This window comes from Panthera uncia, chromosome X (assembly GCF_023721935.1).
Source record: "Panthera uncia isolate 11264 chromosome X, Puncia_PCG_1.0, whole genome shotgun sequence".
Taxonomy (NCBI): Eukaryota; Metazoa; Chordata; class Mammalia; order Carnivora; family Felidae; genus Panthera; species Panthera uncia.
In genome coordinates, this window is record NC_064817.1 from 5,010,521 (window position 1) to 5,037,023 (window position 26,503).

Below are 26,503 nucleotides of genomic sequence, written 5' to 3' on the forward strand. Positions count from 1 at the left end.
GTGGGAATGGTGCCCACCAGCTCTTTAGTTCTTGAAGAAGTCTCCTGAGGATTTGTGCCCTTCTAGCCTGTGCTCTGAGATTAGTCAACACATCTCCCTCCCATATACCCCAGTTGTTGTTCAAACTGTTGCTTCTATGTTGTACCTCAACAGTTCTTTGTTATGCTGCCACTTGATGGGCAAAGACTGAGTTTCCTCTCACCCTCTGGCTCTCCCAGAGCCGAGCCTGGTGATGTTTAAAATTCTAGGTGTTAAGCCCCAGGATTGTTAGAACTTAGAAGTCAAGTGCCTCTGGTTTTCAAAGCCAAACATTATGGGTATTTGTTTTCCCCATGTGGGTCCCCAGAGCTGGGGAGTGCCTGCTCTGGCTTCTCCTCCTCTCCCTTCTCTGTACCCGCAGTGTCCTTCCCTCCCGCAGACAGTCCTGCAGGTGTTTGGTTCCCGAACATGTCTCTGCCCTTCCTATTCTCAATACGGCCTCTTTTCTACATATAGTTGTGGAGAGTCTTGGGTCATTTCCTGGCTTATTTACACTCATGTGGGTGCATTCATATGATTATAGCTGTAGGACAAGGGGAGCCTAGGATCCTCCTTTCTGCCATGTTGTACACAGTACCTTTTGTAACTTGAGCTTATGGAGGACAGGCTGACAGGCAGAAGAGTCTAGTGGCCTGATACTCATGGCCCAGGTTCATTTTCAGACTTTGTAACTCACTAGCTACCTGATCTGGAGCTGACTTAACTTGTATCTCACTTTCCTCAGCTTTAACATGCTGCCATCCCCTTAGGATGATTGAAGAAATGAATGAACTCGTGCAAATAGCACACTTAGCCAAGTGCCTCACTGTTACTGCGCCCTCAGTAAATGTTAGCTGTAGGGGTTAATTCTATTAGCTGTTTCCCTTGTAAACTACAGAGAGGGCCTTATGATCGACCCAGCGCAATACCCAGAGGGTGCACTCAACGAAGGCATGAGGAATGGTTTCCATTATTCATAATGCAGCCAATTGCTTTTGATGGGCTGTCGTTTGAGATGAGGAAGGAGATATCTGGGACAAAGAGGTCAATCAGAATCAGTTTTGGATTGCACACAGTCTGGGGCTGGAAGTTCACTGACAGATCGATTCTAATTGGCTGTCTTTGACTACATGTAAATCATTACAAGCTGCCTCTCTGAAAGCTGTTTCACCAGGCCAGAAAAGATTATAATTTCCACTAACGGCACACTAGAATATCCAAGCTGTGTCTGACCACCTATATGTTGTATCAGTATGTGCCACAGTAAATCCCCAGGTACCAAGAGAAGACTGGGCTATCTCTAGGTATACCTGCGTCTGTCTACATGTGGGACTATCTGCATGTGTACTGAGTGTCTGTGTGTCTGTCTTCGCATATGATTCAGTGAAGCATAAAGTGTGGTCAGAAAACTTCGGTGCAATCCAATTGTATGCTACGGTATGACTCTGTACTCCTTCAGCTCTGCGAGCAGGAATGTCTATACCATGTATCGTTCATTCGTATCTTCCCATCGTCTGGAAGAGTGGTTCTCCACATCAGGCACATACGAGAATTAGCTGGGGAATTAGCTTTCAAACAGCTCTGTTGTCCACACGTCACTCCACGTCTGAAGGTACCAGAAAACACTGGCCTTCTTCAAAGCCTCCCAGGGGATTCAAGTAGGCAGCCAGTTCTGAGAGCCACTGACCCAGGGTCATGCTAATAACCAGGGGTGATCATTCAAAACTCAATCTTTACATGTTACAGTAATCTGAGACTGGAAACTTCCCTACTTTGGGCAGCGTTTACTGTTGTAGATAATGAATTTCAGTTTCCTTTTTTTTTTTTTCTTTCTCAAAGCTACTTGTAGACCATGGATATGCACCTGGATTACTGTTAGTCCATGAAATGACTTTTCAAATCTATACGTTTTAATTACACTTAAATTTAGTTTCACTGAACAAGACAGGTTTCTCAGACATGCAGCCTCTTCGCCATAACATATACCTGGGCATATAGGTAGATATATTAGGTATACAGGTGTATCTATATTAGGATTGCTAACATTTGTTTTCTATCAAAGTAAGACTCACGTAAACACAAAGTGTTAAAAGTGTGCAACCCAGTAGCATTTGGTACATTCGCAATGTTGTGCAACCATATCCTGTAGGTACAGAGCATTTCCATTAACTCCAGAGGGAAGCCCTGTGCCCGTGGAGCAGTCACTGGCATGCCCCCACCCCGAACTCCTGGCGACCACTCATCTGCCTTCTGCATGGGGACTTCCTGAGTCCAGACGTCTGATAAAAATGCAGGCATACAGGGGCACCTGGCTGGCTCGGTCAGTTGAGCCTCTGGCCTTGGCTCAGTTCATGATCTCACAGTTCATGAGTTCGAGCCCCACATCAGGCTCTCTGCTGTCAGCACGGAGCCTGCTTCAGATCTTCTGTCCCCTTCTCTCTCGGCCCCTCCCCCACTCACGGTCTCTCTCTCTCTCTCTCTCTCTCTGTCTCTCTCTCTCTCAAAAATAAACATTTAAAAAATGCAGTCATACAGTATGTGGCCTTTGGGATCTGGATTCCTACATGTTATTGCTAATTGTTTTTAAAGAATCTGTCACCATTGTGATTTGAAAATTGCTCAGTGATGTTCAGAACATGTTTCTGTCTGGGGCTCACCTGCCAGTATGAGTCTTATCACTGTGGCTTCCAAAACGTGTCCCCAATCTGTTGGCTTCCCTGCACATCTGTGACCGTTGCATTTTAATATGCAATCCCGTCTTTGCCAGGACAAAGGCCACGTCTTCGGCCTGATCTGCCCCCTTATTTTTCTTCACACCAGCTCTTCTGCCCATGGCCGCCAGAGTGATCTTTAAAAATATTCGTGAGACTTTGAACTTCCTATGCTGGCCTCTCTCTCCCTGCCTCCCACAGCGTCTCATCTCCCCACCTCTGAGCATTTCCATTTATTATTATTTGCTGTTCATTTATTGTCATGTCTTATCTATCACGCCTCTGCCTACTTTGAGGAAGAAAGCAAACGGGGAGCTTTCCTTTTGTAGGCAATGTCCCACCTCTAGAACAGGACCGGGTACAAAGCAGAAACTGAGGGAATGTTTGTCGAATGAATGTATAAATCAAGTGGGTGATTTTATGGAGGAAGGAGAAGATTGAGGTTCCCCTGGAGAACACCACGTTATTCCTCACTCTTTATGTGGTGGCATTTGGCTCATTCAGAGCAGATAGATATGCTGATGTCCCAGTGGGAAGTGCAGGAAAGGCTCACAATTGTCCTTGGATGCTGGAAACCAGGAGCTCTGAATACAGTGCATGGTGTTGAAAACCACAGAGGCAGGGACAAGGACTAAGAGAAGTTCGTACCTCTAGCCTTGTATGCATGCATGGGGGAGGGGGACACTTTGAATTGTAGACTATTGACAAAAAATGCCACCAAAGCCATCGGCAATAACAGCCTTAGGTAAATACTATGAAAGAAATCTCAAGTGTCATCTCCAGGCCTCAGAATACTTTCATTAGGATCAAGTACGTTCGCCACACCTCAAATTCCATTCATACTGACTTTTTGACTCTCGCTGGGAACATAGGGGGAAAAAAATGGAAAAACGAAAGTGTGGTTTTTGTTTTTGTTTTTTTTTTAATAAATGAGTCTAGTCCACCGGGCAGGTGTAAGGATACTTTATTACTGAATCAGTATGTACAAACTCTAACATGAAAATAATGAGTCACAGAATATCAGACTATTTACAATACTTTTTTTTTTTTTTTACAAAATGCTTTTTTTTACAGGATTACTTCTCTCTAATAACATGACAGACACACACAAAAATCACTTTTTTCTTATTACAGACATAAATAAATATTGACGTGAAATGACCAGTCTAAGAGGCGTGATCTCTGTTGGCCATTTGGATGAGAAGGTAGCTCTTCTGTTATCTGCACACTACAGTATAATTAAGTAAAGAAATAGTAACTTTACATACAGACCTCTGTTAATCACTCTGTCAATGGTAGAACTTGCTAAAATACTCAGTAGAGGTAAGAAACGGAGTCTGGCCATGCACAATCATAGGTAAGAGTCACCATCGTTATGCATTTATTATTTTCAGTGAGTTATAAGTACATGCAACAGTTAGCCTTCCTGTTCTGGTTACAACGTGAAGGTTTGTATAAAAAGATTCAGAGATAGTTGGAATCATGGGAATGAGCAAACTTAGTTTACTAAACCCATGGCACAAAGTGTAAGAAAGGGCAGTAAATAAATAAGTCATTATCACAAGTGACGCTGACTAGTAGGAAGGACAGAATTACTGTGTGTAGTTGCACGATACAGACACGAGTCAAAATTCAGCGTCGCCATCACGGGTTTCAGAGCACATAAGACACAACACGGGGGCTCTGAAGTCGAATGTTGTAACTTCCCGGGGCTTACTCCTGTAATTTACTCAGTTCCTTATGCCAGGCAAAGAATCACTGGCTGTCCCCAGTTGGGGACATCTGGCGGGTAAGGAGCCAGGGATGCTGTGCTACACCCCAGAGCATAACCGGCCCCAGCGCCCCATCTGCTGAGCTGCAGAAAGCCTGCTTTGTAGAGTTAGTGACAGGCTCTTTCAGGTTCCCAGGAAACAGACGTGTCTTTAAACTTGGGCTTGTGTCATAATCATTTCAAAAAACTCCCTGCCATCAATGTTAGTGTCTCTACTATGTCATATTAAAACAACAAATGGCTTAAAAGGGCACACGCTCACTTATAAATGTCGCCCCACAGGGCTGCGGTTAGAAAAAGAGGGCAGAACAGGTAACTTCACCGGCCGCTGCCGTGAAGCTACAAGCCGGGACTTGAGGACTTGCTGTTTTTGGTGGGCATTTTGAAGAGTGAATACTGTCACTGAATATATGTGTCCTCATAGAAGAGAGATGCATTTAATTTCAATTAGATGTATTCGACACTTAGCCATGTAGACTGTGTTTAGAGAAAAAAAAAAAAAAAGACAACCCATAGGTTATATCCCTTTATTAGGGCACTCAAATTTTTAAAATTAAAAAAATTGTATATTTTGGCTGATTTGCATATGATTGAAATTCATAGAAGAAACTCCTGTTTCCTTAATTACCCAATCAATAGCATTTTTCTTCCAAAAATGTGAATAATATTTAAGTTACGAATGTTACTGCAGAATTAGATGCTCCTAGGAGCTGCTTTCGATTTCCTAAGGGAGCTGTAAGCTTCAGAACGTTCATCCAAACTAAACATAGATTTGCTCATCGTCTCTTACCCAGATAAAAGAAACATAATTAAACTTCATAAAATTAAACTTATATAATAATTTAATATTTTGTATGTATGTATACACGCCTCCATTTTGAACTATACAACCGTACAAAAATTTGCTGGCGCAAATATTGGATTTGTTCGTGACAAAGTAACAGACAAACTTGTAGCCAATGTTAGACATCTTCATTTGTGGAAATTTGACAATTTGAAATTCAGCTGCTGCTAAGGGCACTGGCATGAGTCAGAGCTTCCTGGAAGATACTGTGGTGTTGGGTCAAGCTCGGGGCTGTTTGAAAGGAGGGGTGTCTTCTGTGCTGTGCGTTCCAAATGCGAAACTCTGGGAACCAGGTGACCTCACACCACGTTGTGCTAAGAGTGTCGCAGACCCTGTTGGGAGCTGCAGAAAACACTTAGGTAGCAACACGCGCTTCCTGCTGAGATTCCCCAGGAGCGTCACTTGTGCTAAGCTGCAAAATATTGCCTGTGTCATCGACTTTTAAAAGTCGTTACCACACAGGAACCAGTTTTCAGTATCTGTCACCACATATCCATGCGTATGGACCGTGTTTCCTAAAGATGTGCATCGACAGGATAGGAAAAACAGTCTGTCTCTGTTTTGTAGTGCATTTGCTTCCTGACACTGTGGACAAGCCACAAGAAGTGAAGGAGTCCTGAGTTCTCTCCTCCAGGAGCGTTCAGGGCGTCCGCACGCTCTCAGGAAACCAGACCACAGTAAGTACCCAGTCCCACCATCAAAACCCAAGAAGACGGTACTGAAACCTTCCCCAGTTTACGTAGGTACATAGTGGGATGAGGAAGGCTTTCCTTTTAAATGTTTAACTTCTGACACATTGCTCTTTCCTCATAGAAGAGACACTGGTGGGGAAAATATATAATCCTTTTCTCTAGAAGCACTGTGTCTTTATCCACCTTCGGTAGCTGTGAAAACCATTTCTTCGGTGAGTCTCAAGGTCTGTGATGTGTGTGTGTCACACACACAAACAAGTACACAGACACAAAAACATACCTGTGCATTTCAAACCATAAACATGGATATTCCCTCAAGAGCAAACTTTATCCGACTAAACGCTTCTGGGTGTAAGGGTGCCCCAAGGTGCACTGCGACATCACATATGGTTGATATGTCTTGACCCGAGTCCATGCTACGAAGGGGTAGTTTGGAGACAAACAGTACGATAGAATGCATTTGAAAGACTAAATAGCCGTCCTCTGTCAATCATGGCCTCGTGTTTCCTACATTACCGAGAATAGGGAATATTCTAGCATACAAGTAGCTTACTTTGATTAAGAAAAGGCAAAACTTAGTAAGGACTGGAAGATACCCAGTAGTTGGGATTCTTTCATTTTAAGCAAGAGGTTTTGTAAATTTTTAGGTTCGTGAAGTGGTAAAACAAAGCCTATCAGCAGCTCTTTTCTGCATTAAGAAAACAAGGACAAGGGAAGTAAGAAAACATGTCAGGAAAATGTCTCATTTTGCAGGATGAAACGTTAAAAAGTATCCCCAGGAAAGAAGTTTCATTTCTCCAAGGCAGACTCTGGATAGCAGCGGGATTGGCTGGATCTTTCCTGTTCTGGATGTCTTTTGAAAACCGCAGTTCACAGACGAAACGCTCATTCGCCTTTGTGTCAACGTAGCTTAGGGACATGCGGAGATTTAAATTAATTGCTGTATTTGAGGTTAACCTTTGCCAGTTAAAAATTACACGTGGTATAAATCATCTTAGGAAAGATGGGAAAAAATAGGGCCTAAAAACTGCATCATCTCAGTTGACTCTGCAAATCAAAGCCATCGTTGAATCTAAAAACGTGTTGTTGGTTTAGCGTTATGCTTCGTGTGCATGTGTGGACTGTGTTGAGAATGTGCTCCTCCAAATGCAGGGAGAATGTGCTCCTCCAAATGCAGGGAGATCTCACTTCTGCAGTCATTCAATGGGGATTCGTATGTGGATATTTTAGCCTCCAGTGTCACGGGCCTCACCTTCCTTTCCTCCGTCCCCGCAGGAAGCTGGGTCCGTCCCCACTGGCTGTGTGTCGCTAGTTTCCAGAGGTGCCCGAGATCAGCAGAGGTTCCTCGGACGCAGAGTTACGGGGGGAGGGAGTTGTGTGGGGCGCTTGCCTGTAGAGCCACACGTGCTGGCCCGGCAGCTCAGCACGCCGGTACATTCCTTCACTTCTTAGAGGTCGTTTGGAGCCGTCTAGTATCTTTCTGGGGAAGCCTTGTAATGATGAGGATGCCGATGTTTGAGGTGGGGTCCTGAAGGGTGACAGGACAGACGTATCAGTCATTGCTGCTTTGCAGGAAGCTGGGTACCGGCTGACAGTGAAAGCATCGGAGCCAGAAAGTCTTCCCTCCCATGTCCTCGTCTTCCCTGCTCCGAATCGGCCTCCCCTCCTGCTCTTGCCCACCCCTCGGTTTCTCCCCCAAATCCATAAACTCACAAGAGGAGTAGGACAACCCCCTTTCCTGCATCGTACAGTTATCCAAGCACACCAAAGCCCTTTCTTTTCTTTTCTTTTAAGGTTTGTTTTTTGACAGAGAAGGGGAGGAGCAGAGAGAATCCCAAGCAGGCTCTGCACTGTCAGCACGGAGCCCGACGTGCGGCTCGAACTCACGAACCATGAGATCTAGACCTGACTGAAACCCAGAGCCGGACAGTCAGCCTATTGAGCCACCCAGGTGCGCCCCTCCCCCCCAAAAAGTCCTTCTATTTCCTCGGAAGTTAAAAACATAACCAGTCCTCGCATGAAACCCATTTTCAAAGGAGGAGTATCAGGACAGCATTCACCCGACCTTTACAAAGAGAAGGGGCTGCCGAGCTCTCCCAGGCTCATTGGCGTCTGCCTCAATTCTAGTCGCGAATGGTAATCGGGGCAAATGTAGCTAATACAATTGTAAATGTAAAACCAGGATTCCTGCTCTATTTTCTTAGCAACAGACAAATCTGGAGGCACCGCTTTATAAATTTAAGCTGGAAAGAGATGAAGTCCATACTCTAAAAATCGGCAAGAGTCTCAATGTTTTTGAAACAGTGGGTGACGATTCTTTTTAAAAACCTGGACTTCAGGGGCGCCTGGGTGGCGCAGTCGGTTAAGCGTCCGACTTCAGCCAGGTCACGATCTCGCGGTCCATGAGTTCGAGCCCCGCGTCAGGCTCTGGGCTGATGGCTCGGAGCCTGGAGCCTGTTTCCGATTCTGTGTCTCCCTCTCTCTCTGCCCCTCCCCCGTTCATGCTCTGTCTCTCTCTGTCCCAAAAATAAATAAAAAACGTTGAAAAAAAAATTTAAAAACAAAAAAACAACAACAAAAAAAAAAACCTGGACTTCACAGTAAATCCAGTAGATTGATTTGGGTCATAGTATGAAGAAAATTTATGTAATATATTACACTCAAATGTGTGTCGTGAGAAAATAATCCTTAGCAACGTGTTTCCTAGATCATCACATGTGAAAATCGTAGTTTCTAAAACAATTTCAGATTGCTGTGAGGTTATAGATTTTTCTCCCTCATGTGTATTTACAGTGTAAAAGGTAAGTAGAGAGCCCTGATACGTGTAGAAAACAGAAGGGAGGAAAGGGATGCCAGGCAGGGAGGGAGCACTTAGTCACCAAGCACACGATGATGCTAATGTGGCTAGAATCAAGTCCCGTGCTGGACACACATGGGGTGGAAGGACTTGAGATGAAGAGAACCCCCTGCTTCACAGGGATCTGTGATAACTCGGTCATTTATCGGAGTGTTTCCCCACATCTGCTGACTTTCTGTGTCCCACACTCACTGTGCACCGAGGGCAGCGTGAGGTCGGGCGTCCGGAAAGTTTTGATGGTGGCCGGCCCTTCCCCTCCCGCGGTCAGCACCTGCACTTCCAGTCGGTACAGCGTAGATGGCCTCAGATTGGGCACTGTTAGGACGTAATGATCCTGAGGGAGCCACACAAAAGGAAATGCTCATCAGTGACCCTTTGAAAACAGCAGGCACGGTACAGACGCATTCTCCCACAGGCTGGTCCCAGTCAGAGAACAGGTGTGAGTGGTCAAACGGGTGTTAGTGCAGAGACTGGGTGTGAGCATGGAGAACAGGTGTGAGCGGCCAGAGAATAGGTGTGATTGTGGAGAAAAAGGGAGCGGTCGAGAACAGGTGTGAGCATGAAGAATAGGTATGAGCCCTTGAACATGTGAGCACAGAGAACAGGTGGGAGCACAGAGGATATGTGACTGTGGAATAGTTGTGAGTGGCCAGAGAATAGACCTGAGTGTGGAGTAGGGGTGAGCATGGAGCATAGGTGGGAGTGGTCAGAAAACAGGTGGGAGTGTGGAGAAGAGGTGGCAGTGATCACAGAACAGGTGGCAGTGGTCAGAACAGGTGGGAGCGTGGAGGACAGGTGGCAGTGGTCGGAGAACAGGTGGGAATGTGGAGAACAGGTGGCAGTGGTCAGAGAACAGGTGGGAGCATGGAGAACAGGTGGGAGTGGTCAGAGAACAGTGGGAGTGTGGAGAACAGGTGGGAGTGTGGAGAACAGGTGGGAGTGGTCAGAACAGTGGGAGCGGGGAGAATAGGTGGGAGTGTGGAGGACAGGTGGGAGCGTGGAGGACAGGTGGCAGTGGTCAGAGAACAGGTGGGAGTGTGGAGGACAGGTGGGAGTGGTCAGAGAACAGGTGGCAGTGGTCAGAACAGGTGGGAGTGTGGAGGACAGGTGGGAGTGGTCAGAGAACAGGTGGGAATGTGGAGGACAGGTGGGAGTGGTCAGAGAACAGGTGGGAGTGTGGAGAACAGGTGGGAGCGTGGAGAACAGGTGGGAGCGTGGAGGACAGGTGGGAGTGTGGAGGACAGGTGGGAGCGTGGAGGACAGGTGGCAGTGGTCAGAGAACAGGTGGGAGCGTGGAGGACAGGTGGCAGTGGTCAGAGAACAGGTGGGAATGTGGAGGACAGGTGGGAGTGGTCAGAGAACAGGTGGGAGTGTGGAGAACAGGTGGGAGCGTGGAGAACAGGTGGGAGCGTGGAGGACAGGTGGGAGTGTGGAGGACAGGTGGGAGCGTGGAGAACAGGTGGGAATGGTCAGAACAGTGGGAGCATGGAGGACAGGTGGGAATGGTCAGAGAACAGGTGGGAGTGGTTGGAGAACAGGTGGGAGCGTGGAGGACAGGTGGCAGTGGTTGGAGAACATGTGGGAGTGTGGTGAACAGGTGACGGAGAACAGGTGGCAGTGGTCAGAGCAGGTGGGAGCGTGGAGGACAGGTAGCAGTGGTCGAAGAGCAGGTGGGAAGCGCAGCAGCCTCACAGGGGAGACTGGCGGCTCCCACTCGGCCAGAGCCCTGTGCCGAGTCGCCTCTCAGCACCCCGCTCGACCCTGGCAGCCCAGCGCACTTGGCAGGGTTCATGTGTGCCAAAGTGCCAGTTCTCAGGGCTCACCCTGGAGATTTCAGTGTTTGTTCCTTAACATAAGACTTTCCCATGGTTGAAAGTTTTCATCTGCACATCTTGTGAATTCTTGATCATCCAAAGTTCAGTCAACAAGCCAAGAGTTTTCCACAAAACACAGTATCTGTCAATGCCCAGGACTGAACATGTTTATTTTCATGCCAACACATTCTTTTCAGAATTCACTAAAACCTAACACATTCATAGAATAACTACTTTCTAATTCCAAGGAATTTTTCCTTCCGGACTTGTTTTTTTCTTTCCTTTCTTTCTCAGTGGACCAGGAGTTGGATGTCCTAAGGGCATTTTTAGAGAGGGTAAAAGCCCACACATGGGGTTTGTTTTGTTTTTTTCTTCAAGCCAAGGAATTAAGTGGCCTGGAAGACAGGCCAATTCATTATGGGCTCTCGCCAGATTTGAAGGGGGAAAAGGGAGAGAAACAACAAGCTTCTTTGAGCTGTTTTCCCCCAATTTAACACTTCAAACAGGGCAGGTCCACTTGGACCCGAGGGACAACGGTTAAACCACTTGCCCACAGGACAGGCTCGGGGCTGCTGAAGGAATCACAGGTTATGTCCCGCTGACCGTTTTCCCTGCTCACAACAGCACCTATCATAGGTCATGAATACTTGCACAACAATGGCTCCAGAAGAAGAAAATGTGGGAAGACGCCTCAGCAGTGTGGCACGAGTACCCCCCCCACCCCGCCTCCAGTGGCCGCTGACGACCAGCCACGGACATGACGACATGCACACAGGAAGCAAGTCGACACCTACGGAAGGCAGTATCTGCGACTGTGAGATGATGCTGTTGGGCAAGCTGTTCTGTCTGCTCTCCGTCGTGACCTCGGCCCAGGTCACCTGAAAGCCAGTCATGGGCTGATAGAGATTGGCCTTGGCCATCTTCCAAGAAAAGTGGCCCGTGATGTTAACATCTTGGACGACAAACGAGGCAGAAAGGTTCTCGGGCTTGGCGAGCACCTTGGCAGGCACGTGACCTGGAGGGAGAGGACATAAGAGGCAGAGTTAGGCTGCGGGACACGGACTGGACATGGGAGCTGTTTGCACATATCGCGGGCACTTCAGGCAGCCGCTCCCCAGGGGAGGCACACGCGGTCTGAGCTCGGTCCTCATGCAGGGCTTCAGGCCATCACCTCCATGACCTACGGGGACAGTCAGCCAGAGGTGGTCTCAGTGTGGTCACTCTGCTGGGTTGGTTTGGGGACTCTTTTTAGGACCCAGCTCTGGGGACGGGAGGAGAGAGGTCTCCGCCACGTGGCAAGATCTGGCCACTTCCTCAAGAGGAGAAGTGAGCGCCATAACTGGGGTGAGTAGTGACGCTGTGAGAAGTGATCCCGTGTCAGAGCTGCGTTTCGCCAAAAGGTTTTCCAAGTGTGGCTGGCATCACAGATGCACGTTCAGCTCAAGATGTACCTGCTTCGCCGGGACAGCTCATGTGCCGGTGGCTTTTCCCCTTCAGGGCAGAGCACGGCGGAGTCGTGAAGAAAACGGTTTCTGCCTTCAAGCGGCCCTTGGGCCGAATCGGCTGCACAGTCACCTTATATTTGCAGGAAAACGACAGATCCTGAAGAATGATATAATTTTCCTAGAGCAAGAGAGAGAGGGAATATGCTAGCCATACGTCTCATTAGGGATCAAGACGTGGCAGATGAGTCCTGTTCTAACAAGGATAGTTTCCTGTGCATGCGTGCAGTGTGGCTTTTATAAAAACTACGAAGGAGACACTGTGCACGTTCTGGTTCCTCACGACTGTGGGCCGTCCCATGGCGTGGGACACGGCCCCTGGAAGTGAACAGGACCGCGGCGTGGCAGGACCGAAGCAGCTTCATGGGACCTTCCAGGCCGCGTGTGATGGTTGCCAGCCACACAGGTGGGAGTGCCAGACTGTGAACCCAAGTCTCATTTGTTCCTGACATCTAGTGTGTAGCAGAGCCTGAGGCACATGTGTACGAGATGCAGGGGCTCAGCCCGCGGCCTCGGTCACGGGTCAGGATGGAGGCCGTAGTGGTGGGCGGAGTGGGGGACAGGCACACAGAGGAAGCAGCTGGCCCTCTGCCCAGGGGTGACAGGTGGGCGGGCAGAGCCAGGGCACCGGGCATGCCATGGGGAGAGCGGGACCAATGGCAGCCTCTGCCTGAAACACTGCTCTTCGGGAGCAAATCTACACTCCGGACGGGAATCTGCTGGAAGCCCACGTCAGCCACTAAGTACAGACTTCGCAGCTACATAAAGAATGCGTGCGAGTGGCGGGGAAGGCAGGCCTCTGTAGCTACAGATAAAGTAGCCCGTGCTCCATCAGAGCTTGAAAATAAATGGGTCTAAACGTCCTTTACAAATGGCAGTGGATGAGGTGTGAGCCTTTAGCAGACTGCTTTCTCGGGATTTTTCATTCTTTTTTTTTTTTTTTTTAATTTTTTTTTTTTTTTAACATTTATTTATTTTTGAGACAGAGAGAGACAGAGCATGAACGGGGAAGGGTCAGAGAGAGAGGGAGACACAGAATCTGAAACGGGCTCCAGGCTCTGAGCAGTCAGCACAGAGCCCGACGCGGGGCTCGAACTCACGGACCACGAGATCGTGACCTGAGCCGAAGTCGGACGCTTAACCGACTGGGCCACCCAGGCGCCCCTCGGGATTTTCATTCTTATTTCTACCAGATACAGGATACGTGTTCAGCAAATGCTTATTATGACCTTCAGACTTTCTAGAGAGGGTAAGCCTAGGATTGGGTGGTCCCCTGAAAATAAGCCAGATTTCATACAATTCCAATGCATGCATAGCTAAAAAAACTACTAGAAGCCTCGCCTCTGCCCATAAAAAATTTAATAAGCCCCGCTTCCGGTCATTTCTTTCTCTGCTTTTCAAGTAGTTTTCCCTTTTTAAAAATGTTTCTTTTTTCTTTTTAAGTGAACGCCACAAACTTTGGGAACCACTTAAGAAAACATAAAAGGAACGACGTTGGTGAGCATGAGTTGGGACAAGTCAAATCCAGTAAAAAGCTGTATTTCTGCAGACCCACTGACATGTTTTATCTTACTACCTTAAAGTTATGTGATCAAGATAGGATTCTAAAAATACCCCACTTGCTGCTTTAGAAAATAGTCCAAAGAAAAATGTTCTGCTGAAATAGCATATATCAACATGTGAGACATGTGGGGCCATGCCTTTGGAAATCTTAGACTGTCCTGCTAGATCACAGACAAGTTGCTGGCATCGATATTCTGGACACCTCACCGCCCTCTGCACCGTTTTGTTGTTGGTCCCTTGATGGCCCTCTGTAACTCGTGCATCAGCCCCAAATATTTGGAATAACACACTGGCTGGTACCGAAGGGTTCCTGCCTGCAAGGACGTAGTGTTCTATTCAAGTGAAAAGTCAGAAACGGTCCTGGCACACCGTGTGTGACTCAGGGAACGTCTTTCCTTCCCCGGACGAGGAGGAACTAGCCAGTGACGCGGCAGAGCAAGATGGGACATGACAGGGTCGGACGGAAGTTCACAGGCACCGTCCCACCCGCAGATCGTGCTGCCAACCCAGGACTCAGAACAATTCAAAGCTTCTGTCCAACTAAGTTGAGACACACGGGGGGTCTCAGAAGCGTTTCCCCCCTGACCTGGGAGTTCCCCACGAACCGCGTCTGCAGCCTCCGCGTTTCAGGCCCTGCCGTGTGCCCCCACGGGACGGAGCCCTCAGCGGATACTGCAGGACTGAACACAAGGACCGTTGTGTTTTCACTTCCACCTCGCGATCACCCAACAGCTAATCCGTGAGAACGAGCTGTGTGCGTCGTACCCCGGGCACAGCTCGCAGTCTGCTGTTTCCGCACATTGAGGGAAGTGAAATCGCGCTGAGAATCGGGCGGTGTGACCGTCTCTTACCTGGGTGATGCCAGAAGAGGTCTCTGCTCCAGCACTGCGGTTGTGGGCACAGACCTCCGGGAGCCACTGCACGTGGTATCGGTCGACGCTGAGATCTGTAAGGTCAGAGGGCATAGAGAGGACGGTCTGGAGCCACGTGCCGCACAGCCCGTGGCTCTCAGATCGCGACAATGGGCAGGAAGGAAATGAAGCTGTGGAAGTGAGCCACAAACGCAGATGCAGAGCCGAGGAGGCAAGCGGGCCTGCAGAACTCACTGTCGGGAGGAAAGCCTGGGGGGAAACCTGGCGAAATGCGAGAACCAACCGGAAAGCACAGGAAAGTCACAGCCACGGGGCTGTCAGGAGGTCTTGAGAGAAACGTAGCCGCGGGGTCGGTGCTGAGCGGAACCCCCACAAGAAAGGGCGGCACTCAGCCGTGGGCGTCTTTGCTCCTGGGAGAGGGAATGAGCATCCCGAGTGTGAATCCCACAGGTGGCTGACATAGCCGATAGACCCAGGCAAAATCAAAGCATTTTCCTCACGCTGGGAGCACTGAGCAGTGAGACGAGCTCCCCTGTGTGCCTCACACGTTCCCCCAGCACAGACCCAGGTGGGCACCTTTCCCTTCCAGCGTGCACAGGTGCATATCCTCACACGCCTGTGTGTCTGATCTCTGCGGAACCCTGACTTGCTGTCCAAGACAGAACGTGGGTTCCCTGGCACAGTGTGTCCACTGTCCACACGTGGCCTCACTTGGGGCAAATCTCTCAGATAAAGGACGGACTGATGACGAGTCCCCCGCCAAGCATGGGAAGAGGAGGTCTGGCCGGCATCAGGTTTATTCACCAACCCGCGTGCCCGAAGGTGTGGAAAGGCACTGCTCTGCCACTGATTAACGCCGCGTCCCCGCTGTTCACGCCAAGTATTTAATGGAGGTTTCCAGAGGGTTAAAGCTTTGACGGGATTGGGTGGTTCTAGTGGGAATTCACTTGGAGCACTTTGGATCGAGAAAAGAGGAGCTTTTCAATCAGAGAGGACGGGCGGATATCAAGCGGGCACCATCAGTTCCGGGAACCACTTACCAGAGGTTTTAAGATTTACACAACAGGCATCACGACTTTTTTTTTTTTTTTTCAGGGGAAGAATCGTACATTACACACAAGAATGAAGTCAATGAATGAATTCATATGCTTTCTTTCAAGTGGTGCCGTTCCAGGCATACAAACCGCTGCTCTCGGGACTTAAAAGCTCACAGAGCTACATAAACAACAAACAAAGCATGTAAATGTACGTTAGGCTAGAAGGTAATTTGGCTACAGATCAATACAGAAGATAAGCAGGCAGGTGTGTTGCCTTATTGATTCACTGGCTTATCTCCTTGAGACAGAACTTTGCAGTGAACGTGGGGAGGAGGCCTGGCGGTTGCTGTGGGCAGAGCACGTGGCCGTGAGCAGGCCGTCTGCCTGCCGCTGCCCAGCTAAGGTGTCTGCGATGACAAAAATACCGCGCATGTGGTGGCCCCTAGTCACTCATGCCTGTAAAGCAACTGAAGTTTGTGGGTCCGAGCCCCGCGTCGGGCTCTGTGCTCACATCTCGGAGCCTGGAGCCTGCTTCGGATTCTGTGACTCCTCTCTCTGCCCCTCTGCCTCTCACGCGCTCTCTCTCTCTCTCTCTCTCTCTCTCAAAAATAAACATTAAAAAACAACATTTAAAAATATTTAAAGACCTTATCTCCTTTCATGCTATAACATTGTTTATGATTGTAGAAGTTTGAAATAGACTTCTACTTACTTTTTCTGGGTGAGCTTACAATATTACAACATTTACAATATGCACTTTCCCTCTTTAATAACTTCAAAATGGCTTGTTACTGACCTCCTTGGCATAGCAACCTGATACTTGGGATCATTTCCTCATTAACAACACTGGCAAGAAGAAACTGCTCTAGGGGCCTTGCCAACTAAATTTTGTAGCAATAAGAATAACCAAAAATACCTTTCCCAGCAAAACAAGTGACAAGAAAGGTCAAAGAGAAAATTTAAGGGACGTAGATAAGAACCGAAAATTGTATCTTGGGGTGCCTGGGTGGCTCAGTCGGTTAAGCGTCTGACTTCAGCTCACATCATGATCTCACGGCTTGTGGGTTCAAGCCCCGCATCGGGCTCTGTGCTGACAGCTTGGAGCCTGGAGCCTGCTTCGGGTTCTGTGTCTCCCTCTCTCTCTGCCCCTTCCCTGCTCATGTTCTGTCTCTCTCTCAAAAAATAAAACATTAGGGGCGCCTGGGTGGCTCAGTCAGTTAAGCATCCGACTTCAGCTCAGGTCACGATCTCACGGTCTGTGAGTTCGAGCCCCGCGTCGGGCTCTGGGCTGATTGCTCAGAGCCTGGAGCCTGCTTCCAATTCTGTGTCTCCTTCTCTCTCTGCCCCTCCCCCATTCATGGTCTGTCTCTCTCTGTCTCAAAAATAAATTAAAAAATGTTAAAAAAAATTAAAAAAAAATAAAACATTAAAAAAACATTTTTTTAAAATATTATTTTGTACAGAGACAGCAGGTAAACAGAACGAGATGATAGTATGTAGCCAATAAGTAAAAACTGTATGTTGATACTTGAAAAAAATAAAAAATAATTTTTTTGAGTCAATAATTTTAAATTAAATAATTTTAAAAATTAAATTTTAAATTACAAAAAATTAAATTACAATAATTTAAATTAAATCAGCAAACAAAATTTGTACTCATGTCTCATACTTAAACTCATGACAATGACTTAACTGATTTTGGCTCTGCTGTGAAAAAGTCACTCTAAATGCAGGCAGACAGAATAAAACTGGTCACCCGCCATTTCTGCCTCAGCGTCTCCCAGGCTTGTCTTTAGTGCAATGAGATCACCAAACAGAAAACGCAATTTGATAAAACGCCGATTTGGGCCCTCAGGTCTCTGCACATTGCCTTGTAGTTCACTGCCATCACCCACAGCAGCCCGCTGGCCCCATCAACAGAGTCCCTCCACGTCCCCAGCACGGAGCACACGGGCACTAAAGCGGCACCCACGTGAAGTGAAGTCATCCACAGCCGGGGACAGTCTGCGGGACGCTTCTCCTGTCAAAGCAGCTCGAGTAGGACAAACCAGAAGCAGAGCCAGTGTCCCGGTATGAATTTCTGGTACCCTGATTATTCTAGCCTGCTAATTTAGCATCCCTGACCCTCATGTTTCCAAAACACTACGTAAATACCACACGGCCACTTGTCTTTACTTTGGGTCTTCTGTGCTCAAGACCTTCAAAACTGTCCTGACCTTGGGGCACCTAGGTGGCTCAGTCGGTTGAGCGCCCAACTTTGACTCACTCAGGTCATGATCTCGTGGCTCATGGGTTCAAGCCCCCCATCAGGCTCTGTGCTGACAACTCAAGAGCCTGGAGCCTGCTTCAGATTCTGTGTCTCCTTCTCTCTCTGCCCCTCCCTCACTTGTGCTCTGTCTCCCTCATTCTCAAAAAAATGAATAAATGTTACAAAAAAAAAAAAGTCGTGAGATGGGAAGAGACTCTTGTCTGCTCTGGGGCTGACACTCCCTGCTGAGGGGACTGATTCTGGTTTGTGCTAATACTGTGATATGGCATACAGTGATAGCTGAGTACTCTTGGGACTCTACAAATCGTATGCATTGTTTACAACATGGTTCTATTTTCATAAGAGGAGGTGCTAAGAATGACACATTGGGGGCACCTGGGTGGCTCAGTAAGTTAGGCATCCAACTTTGACTCAGGTCTGAACTTGCGGTTTCTGAGTTCAAGGTCCGTGTCTGGCTCTGTGCTGTCAGCTCAGAGCCCCCACTTCAGACCCGCTGTCACCCTCTCTCTGCCCTTCCCCCATTCACAGGCATTCTCTTTCAAAAAATAAAAAAACAAATGACATTGGACACCCGCTTTCAACTCCATCCCCTCCCCCCCATCAGCTCTAGATGAGCTCAGCCTTGCCTGAGTTCATGGTCCCCTTTCTGAATAATTTTGTTCAGTCCCACGGCTTTCAATATCATTTTCTTGGACTTCCAGGGAAGAGGGCACAGGAGGAAGATCCCAAGCTCACATAATGACACAGATACAGCAAGATAACACCCACCTCAGTGTAAACAACCCAGAAAATGACCTGAAGCCTAGCAGAACAGACTCATGACAGCTACATGTAGAGAAGAGGCACTGTGAAGAGGGTAGGAAGAGCAGAGACATGGTTGGCAATTAACCAGAGCCCCAGGACTGTCCCGGGAGAGAAACTCCATGGGCGTGGACCCTCACACCAGGCACCCAAAGCACAGGGGGACTCACACACAGAAGACAAGGCCTATAACATCTGGCTTTGCAAACTAGAGGGGCAGAATTTCTTGAAAAATTACCGTCAGTAGAGCTTAAACATTAAACTCAGCAGAGATGACTCTGGAGAGCTGGAGAGCTGGAGAGCTGGAGAGTGAGGAGACAGAGTCCCCGCCTTTAAAGAGACAGCATAACAAATAGTCCTTCTGAGATACAGCACAGAAGCAACAGGATGAGAAACAGCTGGGGTTCACAGGAGGGAGATCTGTTTAGTAACCTTAGAATATGTGCTGCAGGGAAGGGATCTTTGGGAAGTTTCTCCAAGAACAACAGTGGCAGGCACCATTTCTCTCCCCAACCTCCCTGGCTCGAAACAGGGACACCTGCTGCAGGACAAATACTCTCTACCTGCTTGCTAACAATGCTCCTCTGCAGACACGCCCCCTGAAGCCAGATCTGGGCTGCACGTGGCCCTCAGGAACCTTGCTAACTCTGCACACCCCTGCCCCCGTGTTCTCCTGTGGGACCCACCCCCTCCAATACACTTTTGGCCAGAGCCCATCTAAAGCAGTGCACCCAGCCTGGCACTGTGCAAACAGTCCTGTCAGAGGCCAACATCACCCCAAAGCAACTCCTGCCCCAGGGCAAGGGGAAAGTAACCAACATGCCAGGACAACTGCAGCTGTAGCCCCAGCAGTGGGCCGGAGGCAGACCTCGGGTCTCACTGCAAGCCCCACCCACCAACATGAGCTTCTCAGAGGACAACACAGTAAGAATGCCCTGCAAATGCCTGGTCTGACCCTACCCAAGCCCAAGGTGACCCCAGTCTGGCCCCTAACAACACAGGAACCAAACCCTGCCCACAACAGGCAGATAGAGCCATGGAAGACAACTGGCCTGAAGGGAAACACAACTCAGCTACAAGAGCACAGTGCACACAACACACAGAGCAGACTCCCCTGAGGTGCCAGACTCTGGTGAACAGGGGACACTGCATATGGGGCACTACAGAATTCTTCTTCATAAGGACACTGCTTTCAAGAGCAGGAGACGTCACTGACTTCCCTAACACAGAGAAACACACACGGAGAGTTAGACAAAATGAGGAGGCAGAGGAATATGTTCCAAATGAAACAACAGGACAAAATCACAGAAAGAGAGCTAAACAAGATGCCTGATAGAGAATTTAAAGTAATGGTCATAAAGATACTCACTGGACTTGAGAACAGACTAGAGGATCTCAGTGAGAACATCAACAGAGAGATAGAAAACATAACGCAGAACCAATGAGATGAAAACATCAATAACAGAAACTAAGAATCAACAAGAGAGAATAAACAGGAGACTAGAGGAAGCAGAAGAAGAGAGGCAGTGCTTTCCACAGTAATGGAAAGCAATCAAGCAGAACAGGAGAGAGAAAACTATTAATAACAACAAATGATAATACACTGAGGGAGCTCAGTGACTACATGAAACGTAATAACATTCACATTATAGGGGGATATAAGAAGGAGAAGAGAGAGAAAAAGGGGCAGAAAATGAGTATGAGGAAATAATAGCTGAAACCAAATCTGGGGGAGAAAACAGAAATCTGGATCCAGGAGACACAGCCCCCAAAATATCAACCCAAGGAGGTCCACAGAAGATAAATAGTAATTAAAATAGTAGAAAGTAGCGATTAAGAGAGAATTTTACGAGCAGCAAGAGAAAACAGTTGCCCCCTAAGGTTATCCACTGATTTTCAGAAGAAACTCTGCAGGGCAAAAGGGAGTGGCATGATATATTCAAACTGCTGAAAGAAAAAAGGCTCGCAGTCAAGAATATCCAGCCAGGTTATCATTCAGAATAAAAGGAGAGAGAAAGAGTTTCCCAGACATACAAAAGCTAAAGGAATTCATCACCACCAAACCAGCCTTACAAGAAATGTTAAAGGGGCCACTTTGAGTGGAAAAGAAAGACCATAAGCAAGAATAAGAAAAGCAGTAAACACAAGCAGTAAGTTTTTCTACGAATGGATTCACAAAATAAAAGGACGTAAAGTATGATACCATATACCTAACATGTGGAGGGGAGAAGAATAAAGAATGGTTTCAAGCTTAAGTGACCATTGGAGCACCTGGGTGGCTCACTCGGTTGAGCATCTGACTCTTGATTTCGGCTCAGGTCATGATCCCAGGGTCGTGGGATCGAGTCCCAATATGGCCTCTGCAATGAGCATGGAACCTGCTTAAGATTATCTCTCTGTCCCTCTGTCCCTCCTCCACTTGCTCACATGCACTCTCTCAAAAATAAATAGATAAATTAGACAAGATAGACAGATAGACAGTCAGTCTTGTCTTCAGCTTCATCTTGCCAAGTATGAAAACACTGCAAGCTCGTATTTAGGATATGACTTCAGGACCAAGTGTCTAACTAGAATATGAAAAACAGTGTCATTAAATCAAATGTTTCCTAAGGGGATACATATGAAAATTCTATCCTAAATGCCTTGCTGTTCTGGTTCTTGAGCTTAGGTTCTTCCTTCCACAAATGAATTAAAAAGTCCTTGAGAAGTATTTTTAAATACTGAAATTTATTTTCAGCATGCTTCAACTATGCTTCAAAAAGTAGATGTCTCTAATTTGTTCCTGAAATATACCTAACTCGAAATAAAAAGTAAAATGTATCCAACAGTGTCTGGCAAAAACTAAAGGCTGCACAATTTTTAATTCAATGTTAATCTCTAAATTCCAAACATCTAATGATCAAGAATGCTGGCCTGACTGAACTCAGAGCTGTGAGAAAGAGACCATCTCTGAGCACCGTGGAATAGCTACGGTGAGGGGAACTCTCCACACTGATGGCAGGGGACATACACGTGGAGAGGCATCAGAAAATGCCCATTTCTTAGATGGGAGTTTGTTCTCTAAGCATCTCTAACACCAGAAATAGCACCTGGTAGGTAGTACATGCTCAATAAATGTTAGTTGGATGATATCCTTTCACGAAATAATACCTCGTTCTCTTCATATTTGTAAAAATGCTTTGGTGAGACAGACTTGCTGATTTTGTACAATTCTGTAAAAGAATTTTGAACACCTCCTAGGCAGAAGGCATTTCTACTCAAAGTAGAAGTATGTTTTCTCTCTCTGAGCTAATTTTTCATATTTTTGGAGTGCAAACACTAAGTCTAAACCAAAAAGCCTAAAATAATCAATTGTAGATTCTATTCGGAACTGATGTCTGTAGAATAACAAAAGGACAACTATTCCTTTTATAAATAATGATTGTTCCAGAAATTCACTGTTGAGGATATTTCTTTCCTTCCAGAGCATTCACTATTATAAGCCAACTACCATATGCACTAAGGTGGGCTAATATTTGATGTTTGAGTCACTTCCCTACAAAATTATATGCTGTGTCATCATAAATAATACAAAACAACTGAAGCTCTCTCTCTGTGAGAATATTCAGTGTGAGTGAACAGATTTGTGCTTCTGAGTTCCTAACTCCCAAGTCTAAAACCAACGTTCTGGCCACCCTCACTTTTAGGAAACGTAACAGATAGGTAGAAACCAATTTCTACTTACAATTTTGTCTCAATTAGTGAACAAGATTCTCTTCTCTGATTTGTCACCAACATTTAATTTCTTTTAGGTTTTCAACTCAGTGTATCCAACAGTGGAAATTAGTTACGATTAAAGAATACTCAGGTACTTGTGCCTAAGGCTTTCAAACCATTTGAGATGGGTCTATTGAGTTGTATTCAGTGCACACAATTATAATTTTACAGAGTGAAAACGTCCAGAAAGCCAGCCAAAGTGTCCTTTTCATAACAGAAAGAGAGCTCATTTTCACATTCTGAACAGAATTCGTAAAATAGTAGCACTGTGTTTTGATTTAAAAGGCATTTCCTTTCCTACATTTGTGATAATTATGAATGTACACATGCTTCATAAGCGTCTGGGGAACTTTGGTTTGGGATTCTGTAGGTCACAGGGTGCCTAACAGGCTTCTAGAAGGAGAACAAATGTGGAATAAGTTCGGCACACATGCTTTCCACTTCAGAGAGGGCTGGACTCTCCAAAGCTTTCCACAGTCTCCTTCTACAGAGGGTTGTGGTACAGTGAGGCTCCCCTATGTTTTATATGTTAATTTGGCTTTCAAATTTAAAATCAAAAGGGAAATGGGATGGATATAATTTAAGAAAAAGCGCATTCTGGAGGAAGACAAAACTCTAGTTAGAGCATGACTTATTCTTAGTTCCTAAGTGGCCATGTGATCTGGTGAAATCAACCTACATCTGCCAGCAAAGTAACTCTACTGCACGGTGGTTTCAGTTTAATCCTCACTTGAAGACAGATGTGATTCCTTGGTCGTTGTGGGTTCCAGTCATTATTGTATGGGAATATTGACCATACACGTCTGCAATGATCACTTGTATTCCACCCTGTACTGAACGTCAAGGCAAGGGAAAGGAGTAAAATGTCAAAGGTCTGGAAAGGAAACTATAAAATTCTCATTATTTACATGCTACATGATTGCCTTTACAGAAGAATGGAAAAGAATCAGAGGAAATGTTGTAATGAGCAAAGTAATATAACAATATAGTTGGATTCACCATCAAGACATAAATAGAAGATGGATTTTTTTAAGTTTATTGATTTTGAGAGAGCGAGAGTGCAAGCTAGGGAGGGTCAGAGACAGGGAGAGAGAGAAACTCAAGCAGGCTCCGTGCTATCAGCACAGAGCCCAGCGTGGGGTTCAAACTCACGAACCATGACATCATGACCTGAACCGAAACCAAGAGTCGGACACTTAACTGACTGAGCCACCCAGTTGCCTTGAAGATGTATTTTTATATATGGCAGCAAAAGTTAGAGAATGAAATGGAGGGAAATGTATGCATGTATATATCATAGGATCCAAATAAACACAAACACCTCAGAATAATCATATTAAAAAGTATTACAGCTTCCACATTATATGTCACAAATGACTGTTGAGAGGAAATTTTAAAACCTGAATAAATAAAGTGATATGTCAAGTGTGCAGATCTTTAAAGAGTGACTTCTCCAGTTACTACCATATATTTATTACTTTTTGAGAGACAGAGCGTGATCAGGAGCAGAGCAGGAGCAGGGCAGGGTCAGAGGGAGACACAGAATCCGAAGAGGTTCCAGGCTCTGAGCTGTCAGCACAGAGCCTGACGCAGGGCTCGAACTCAAGAACCATGAGATCATGACCTGAGCCAAATTCGGATGCTTAACCAACTGAGCCATCCAGGCGCCCCTCCAGTCATTACCATATAGGTTGATTGTAATTTCAGTAAAGATCTCGGAAGATTTTTGTGGAAATCGAGAAACTAGTGCAAATTTTTATACAAGAATACAAAGGGCCAAGAATAATCAAGACAATTTGAAAAAAAAGTAAAAAAAAACTGAAGGGCTATTATTAAAAATATGTATAAACCTACAGTAGTTAAGACAATGTGGTAATGCCAGAAAGTTGGAAAAATATGCCAAATGACTCTACAGAAAGTTAAAGAAATTAACTTTCCCATAATATTTGATTTAGGGCCAAGGTAGCAGCCCAGAGCTTTGGGGAAACAGTCATTTTTTTTTTTTTTTTAATGTGTCATTTATTCTTGAGAGAGCGTGCAAGCAGAGGAGGGACAGAGATCAAGGGGGACAGAGGATCCAAAGCTGGCTCTGCACTGACAGCAGTGAGCCTTACACGGTGCTCGAACCCATGAGCCATGAGATCATGACCTGAGCCGAAGTTGGACGCTTAACCGACTGGGACCCCCAGGTGCCCCAGATGTCAACAGTTGTGAAGAAACTGCTGGAACAAGAAGAACTCCGACACCAGTCTCCTGTATGGCACATGAGTGAATACCGAAGCAACACTGCCCTTCCAGAAGAAATGGAAGAATTGTAAAAACTGAGCTCTTGAAACAATCTATTTTTTGTATGTTTTCAAAACGCATCAGAGAGGATAAAAGTACACCAGGAGTTCCAAAAGGACCATTTCAATAACACAAGATAAATATGCTACGAATAAAGAAAACAAGATGAATTTATCCCAAAGACAGCCACTCCAGCAAAGACTCAGAACGAAGAGAATGTATTCTGAGGGCAAATCTTTACTGAAGAATGAATCATAGCATGGAACTTCTGAAGGCACCTGACTGGTGTGTTTTAGTGGAGCATTGGGATAGTGTGGCGTGTCTGTGCACAGTAGCGATTCAAAAATGTCACCGGAAATGCGCGACAAGGTAGAATGCTCATATGTTATATGAAAATGTGTGTGTTTTTTACATATAAATGGTATATGTGGGGGGACATACACATAAAACAAATCAGGGAAGAACAGAAACACAGATAACTTCCGAAAGGACATCCACCTAAATGCTGTTCCTATGAAATACTACTGAGATAACTGACTTTTTTTCTCCATTTCCATCTCCAAATCCAATTATTTGGGTTGCCTTTTTTTTTTTTTTTAAACAAAAAGCTCATTTAGAACAAAAATTTACAGCACAAAATAATGAGTATTTTGGAGACAAGATTGGCCTTCTGAGAACCCAGTGAAGACAGGCTAACATCCCTGAAATGTTAACGTGCAAGCAGCTGACTGATACTGATTTCCAAATGTGATACAGATTCCTGGGAAAGACGGGGCTGCCCATCCAGACTTCACAACAGCAAGGCATTAAAAACAAAAAAAAGGACTAAAGTGTTTTGTTCAGCTGCCATGTTCCTTAATATCAACACCGTGTCTCGACTTGACTTTCTCACCAGCACCCTGAGATCACTGGGCTAGTTGATGCAAATAACAAATCATCAAAGAGCGTTGACACACCTTCAGTCTTTTTCCAGTAGACCTTCACTTGCAGCTGGTTGTCTTGATAGAAGGGAGCTCCGATTTCCAGGAGGCGAGCAGGCCGTCGTCTTTGGAAAGATGGCTGTATGTGCACCACACTCTTCCTGGGTTTCCCAACTTGCTCTTCTGAAAAAAGTACAACACTGTGATTCCCTTGTTAAACGTAATCGGTGATCAGTATACGTTCACCCCGGTGAGAAAGGCGCTCTGGTGCAAAGAGGTATAGACGGCATTTCTCATTATAGATTTTTTTTTGTAGTTATAAAGAAAGTAAGTAAAATGACATTGAAATACCATGTATCATGAAAACAATACAGATAGCTTTTCACAGAAGTACCAGCATCATCTATCCAACACCTGGGGCGAGGCCCTAAATGGAAACCTTACTCAATCAACTTGTACGGGAAATATTGAGTCAGCAAATGCAATGCAATGCAGTGATACGTTAGATGGGGGAATAGAATTTAAGGGTTCTTTTTTCTTCCTTCCTTTCCTCCCTCCTTTCCCTCCCTTCCACGTGCTTGGGAAGACAGGAGCAAGAGGGAACAAAGCAGGGGCAGGGAGGACACTCCTGACCTGGGTGAGGCAAGTAGAGGAAAACTGAGGACCCCAGCACCCCAATGCAGAACAACCACATGGACCGTCCACTGCTGCTCACACTGCCGTGCCCGATACCTCCATTCCCTCTGACACCGCTGTGCCCACTGTCACTGTGGTGCCCACTTATACTACC

General features: G+C 46.3%; 2 protein-coding genes across 51 annotated transcripts in view; one reads left to right on the plus strand and one right to left on the minus strand.

Moving 5' to 3' along the window:
- Nucleotides 1-3,819: 3,819 nt before the first annotated feature.
- ANOS1 (anosmin 1) overlaps nucleotides 3,820-26,503 on the minus strand; it is a 183,261-nt gene continuing 160,577 nt past the window's right edge. The window contains exons 9-14 of the mRNA XM_049643358.1: nucleotides 25,750-25,896; nucleotides 14,624-14,718; nucleotides 12,159-12,330; nucleotides 11,502-11,722; nucleotides 9,086-9,227; nucleotides 3,820-7,564 (exon numbers count right to left, since the gene is read on the minus strand). Coding sequence (XP_049499315.1) covers nucleotides 7,506-7,564; nucleotides 9,086-9,227; nucleotides 11,502-11,722; nucleotides 12,159-12,330; nucleotides 14,624-14,718; nucleotides 25,750-25,896 — 836 coding nt within the window. The 3' untranslated portion in view covers nucleotides 3,820-7,505. The remainder of the gene's footprint in view (nucleotides 7,565-9,085; nucleotides 9,228-11,501; nucleotides 11,723-12,158; nucleotides 12,331-14,623; nucleotides 14,719-25,749; nucleotides 25,897-26,503) is intronic.
- Nucleotides 9,199-11,173, plus strand: LOC125931464 (uncharacterized transmembrane protein DDB_G0289901-like). Of its 50 annotated transcripts, none has more exons than XM_049643378.1 (6): nucleotides 9,199-9,709; nucleotides 9,750-9,826; nucleotides 9,864-9,882; nucleotides 9,923-10,000; nucleotides 10,062-10,333; nucleotides 10,505-11,173. In XM_049643378.1, the coding sequence occupies exons 1-6, from the start codon at nucleotides 9,579-9,581 to the stop codon at nucleotides 10,747-10,749; spliced, it is 822 nt and encodes a 273-aa protein (XP_049499335.1). In that variant the 5' UTR covers nucleotides 9,199-9,578; the 3' UTR covers nucleotides 10,750-11,173. The 50 variants fall into 50 exon arrangements, with proteins under 50 accessions (XP_049499335.1, XP_049499336.1, XP_049499344.1 ...); XM_049643379.1 differs by lacking the exon at nucleotides 9,864-9,882 and adding an exon at nucleotides 9,883-9,922 and having other exon boundaries at nucleotides 9,963-10,021; nucleotides 10,081-10,333; XM_049643387.1 differs by having other exon boundaries at nucleotides 9,750-9,807; nucleotides 9,864-9,901; nucleotides 9,963-10,021; nucleotides 10,081-10,333.

What these genes read in the sequence shown, in the direction of transcription:
- LOC125931464 (XM_049643359.1), top strand. Translation starts at nt 9,579, where the DNA reads ATGGAGCATAGGTGGGAGTGGTCAGAAAACAGGTGGGAGTGTGGAGAA. An exon ending in GGTGGGAGCATGGAGAACAG is followed by an intron (nt 9,769 to 9,807) that starts GTGGGAGTGGTC and finishes TGTGGAGAACAG; the next exon opens with GTGGGAGTGTGGAGAACAGG. An exon ending in GGTGGGAGTGTGGAGGACAG is followed by an intron (nt 10,334 to 10,504) that starts GTGGGAGCGTGG and finishes GACGGAGAACAG; the next exon opens with GTGGCAGTGGTCAGAGCAGG.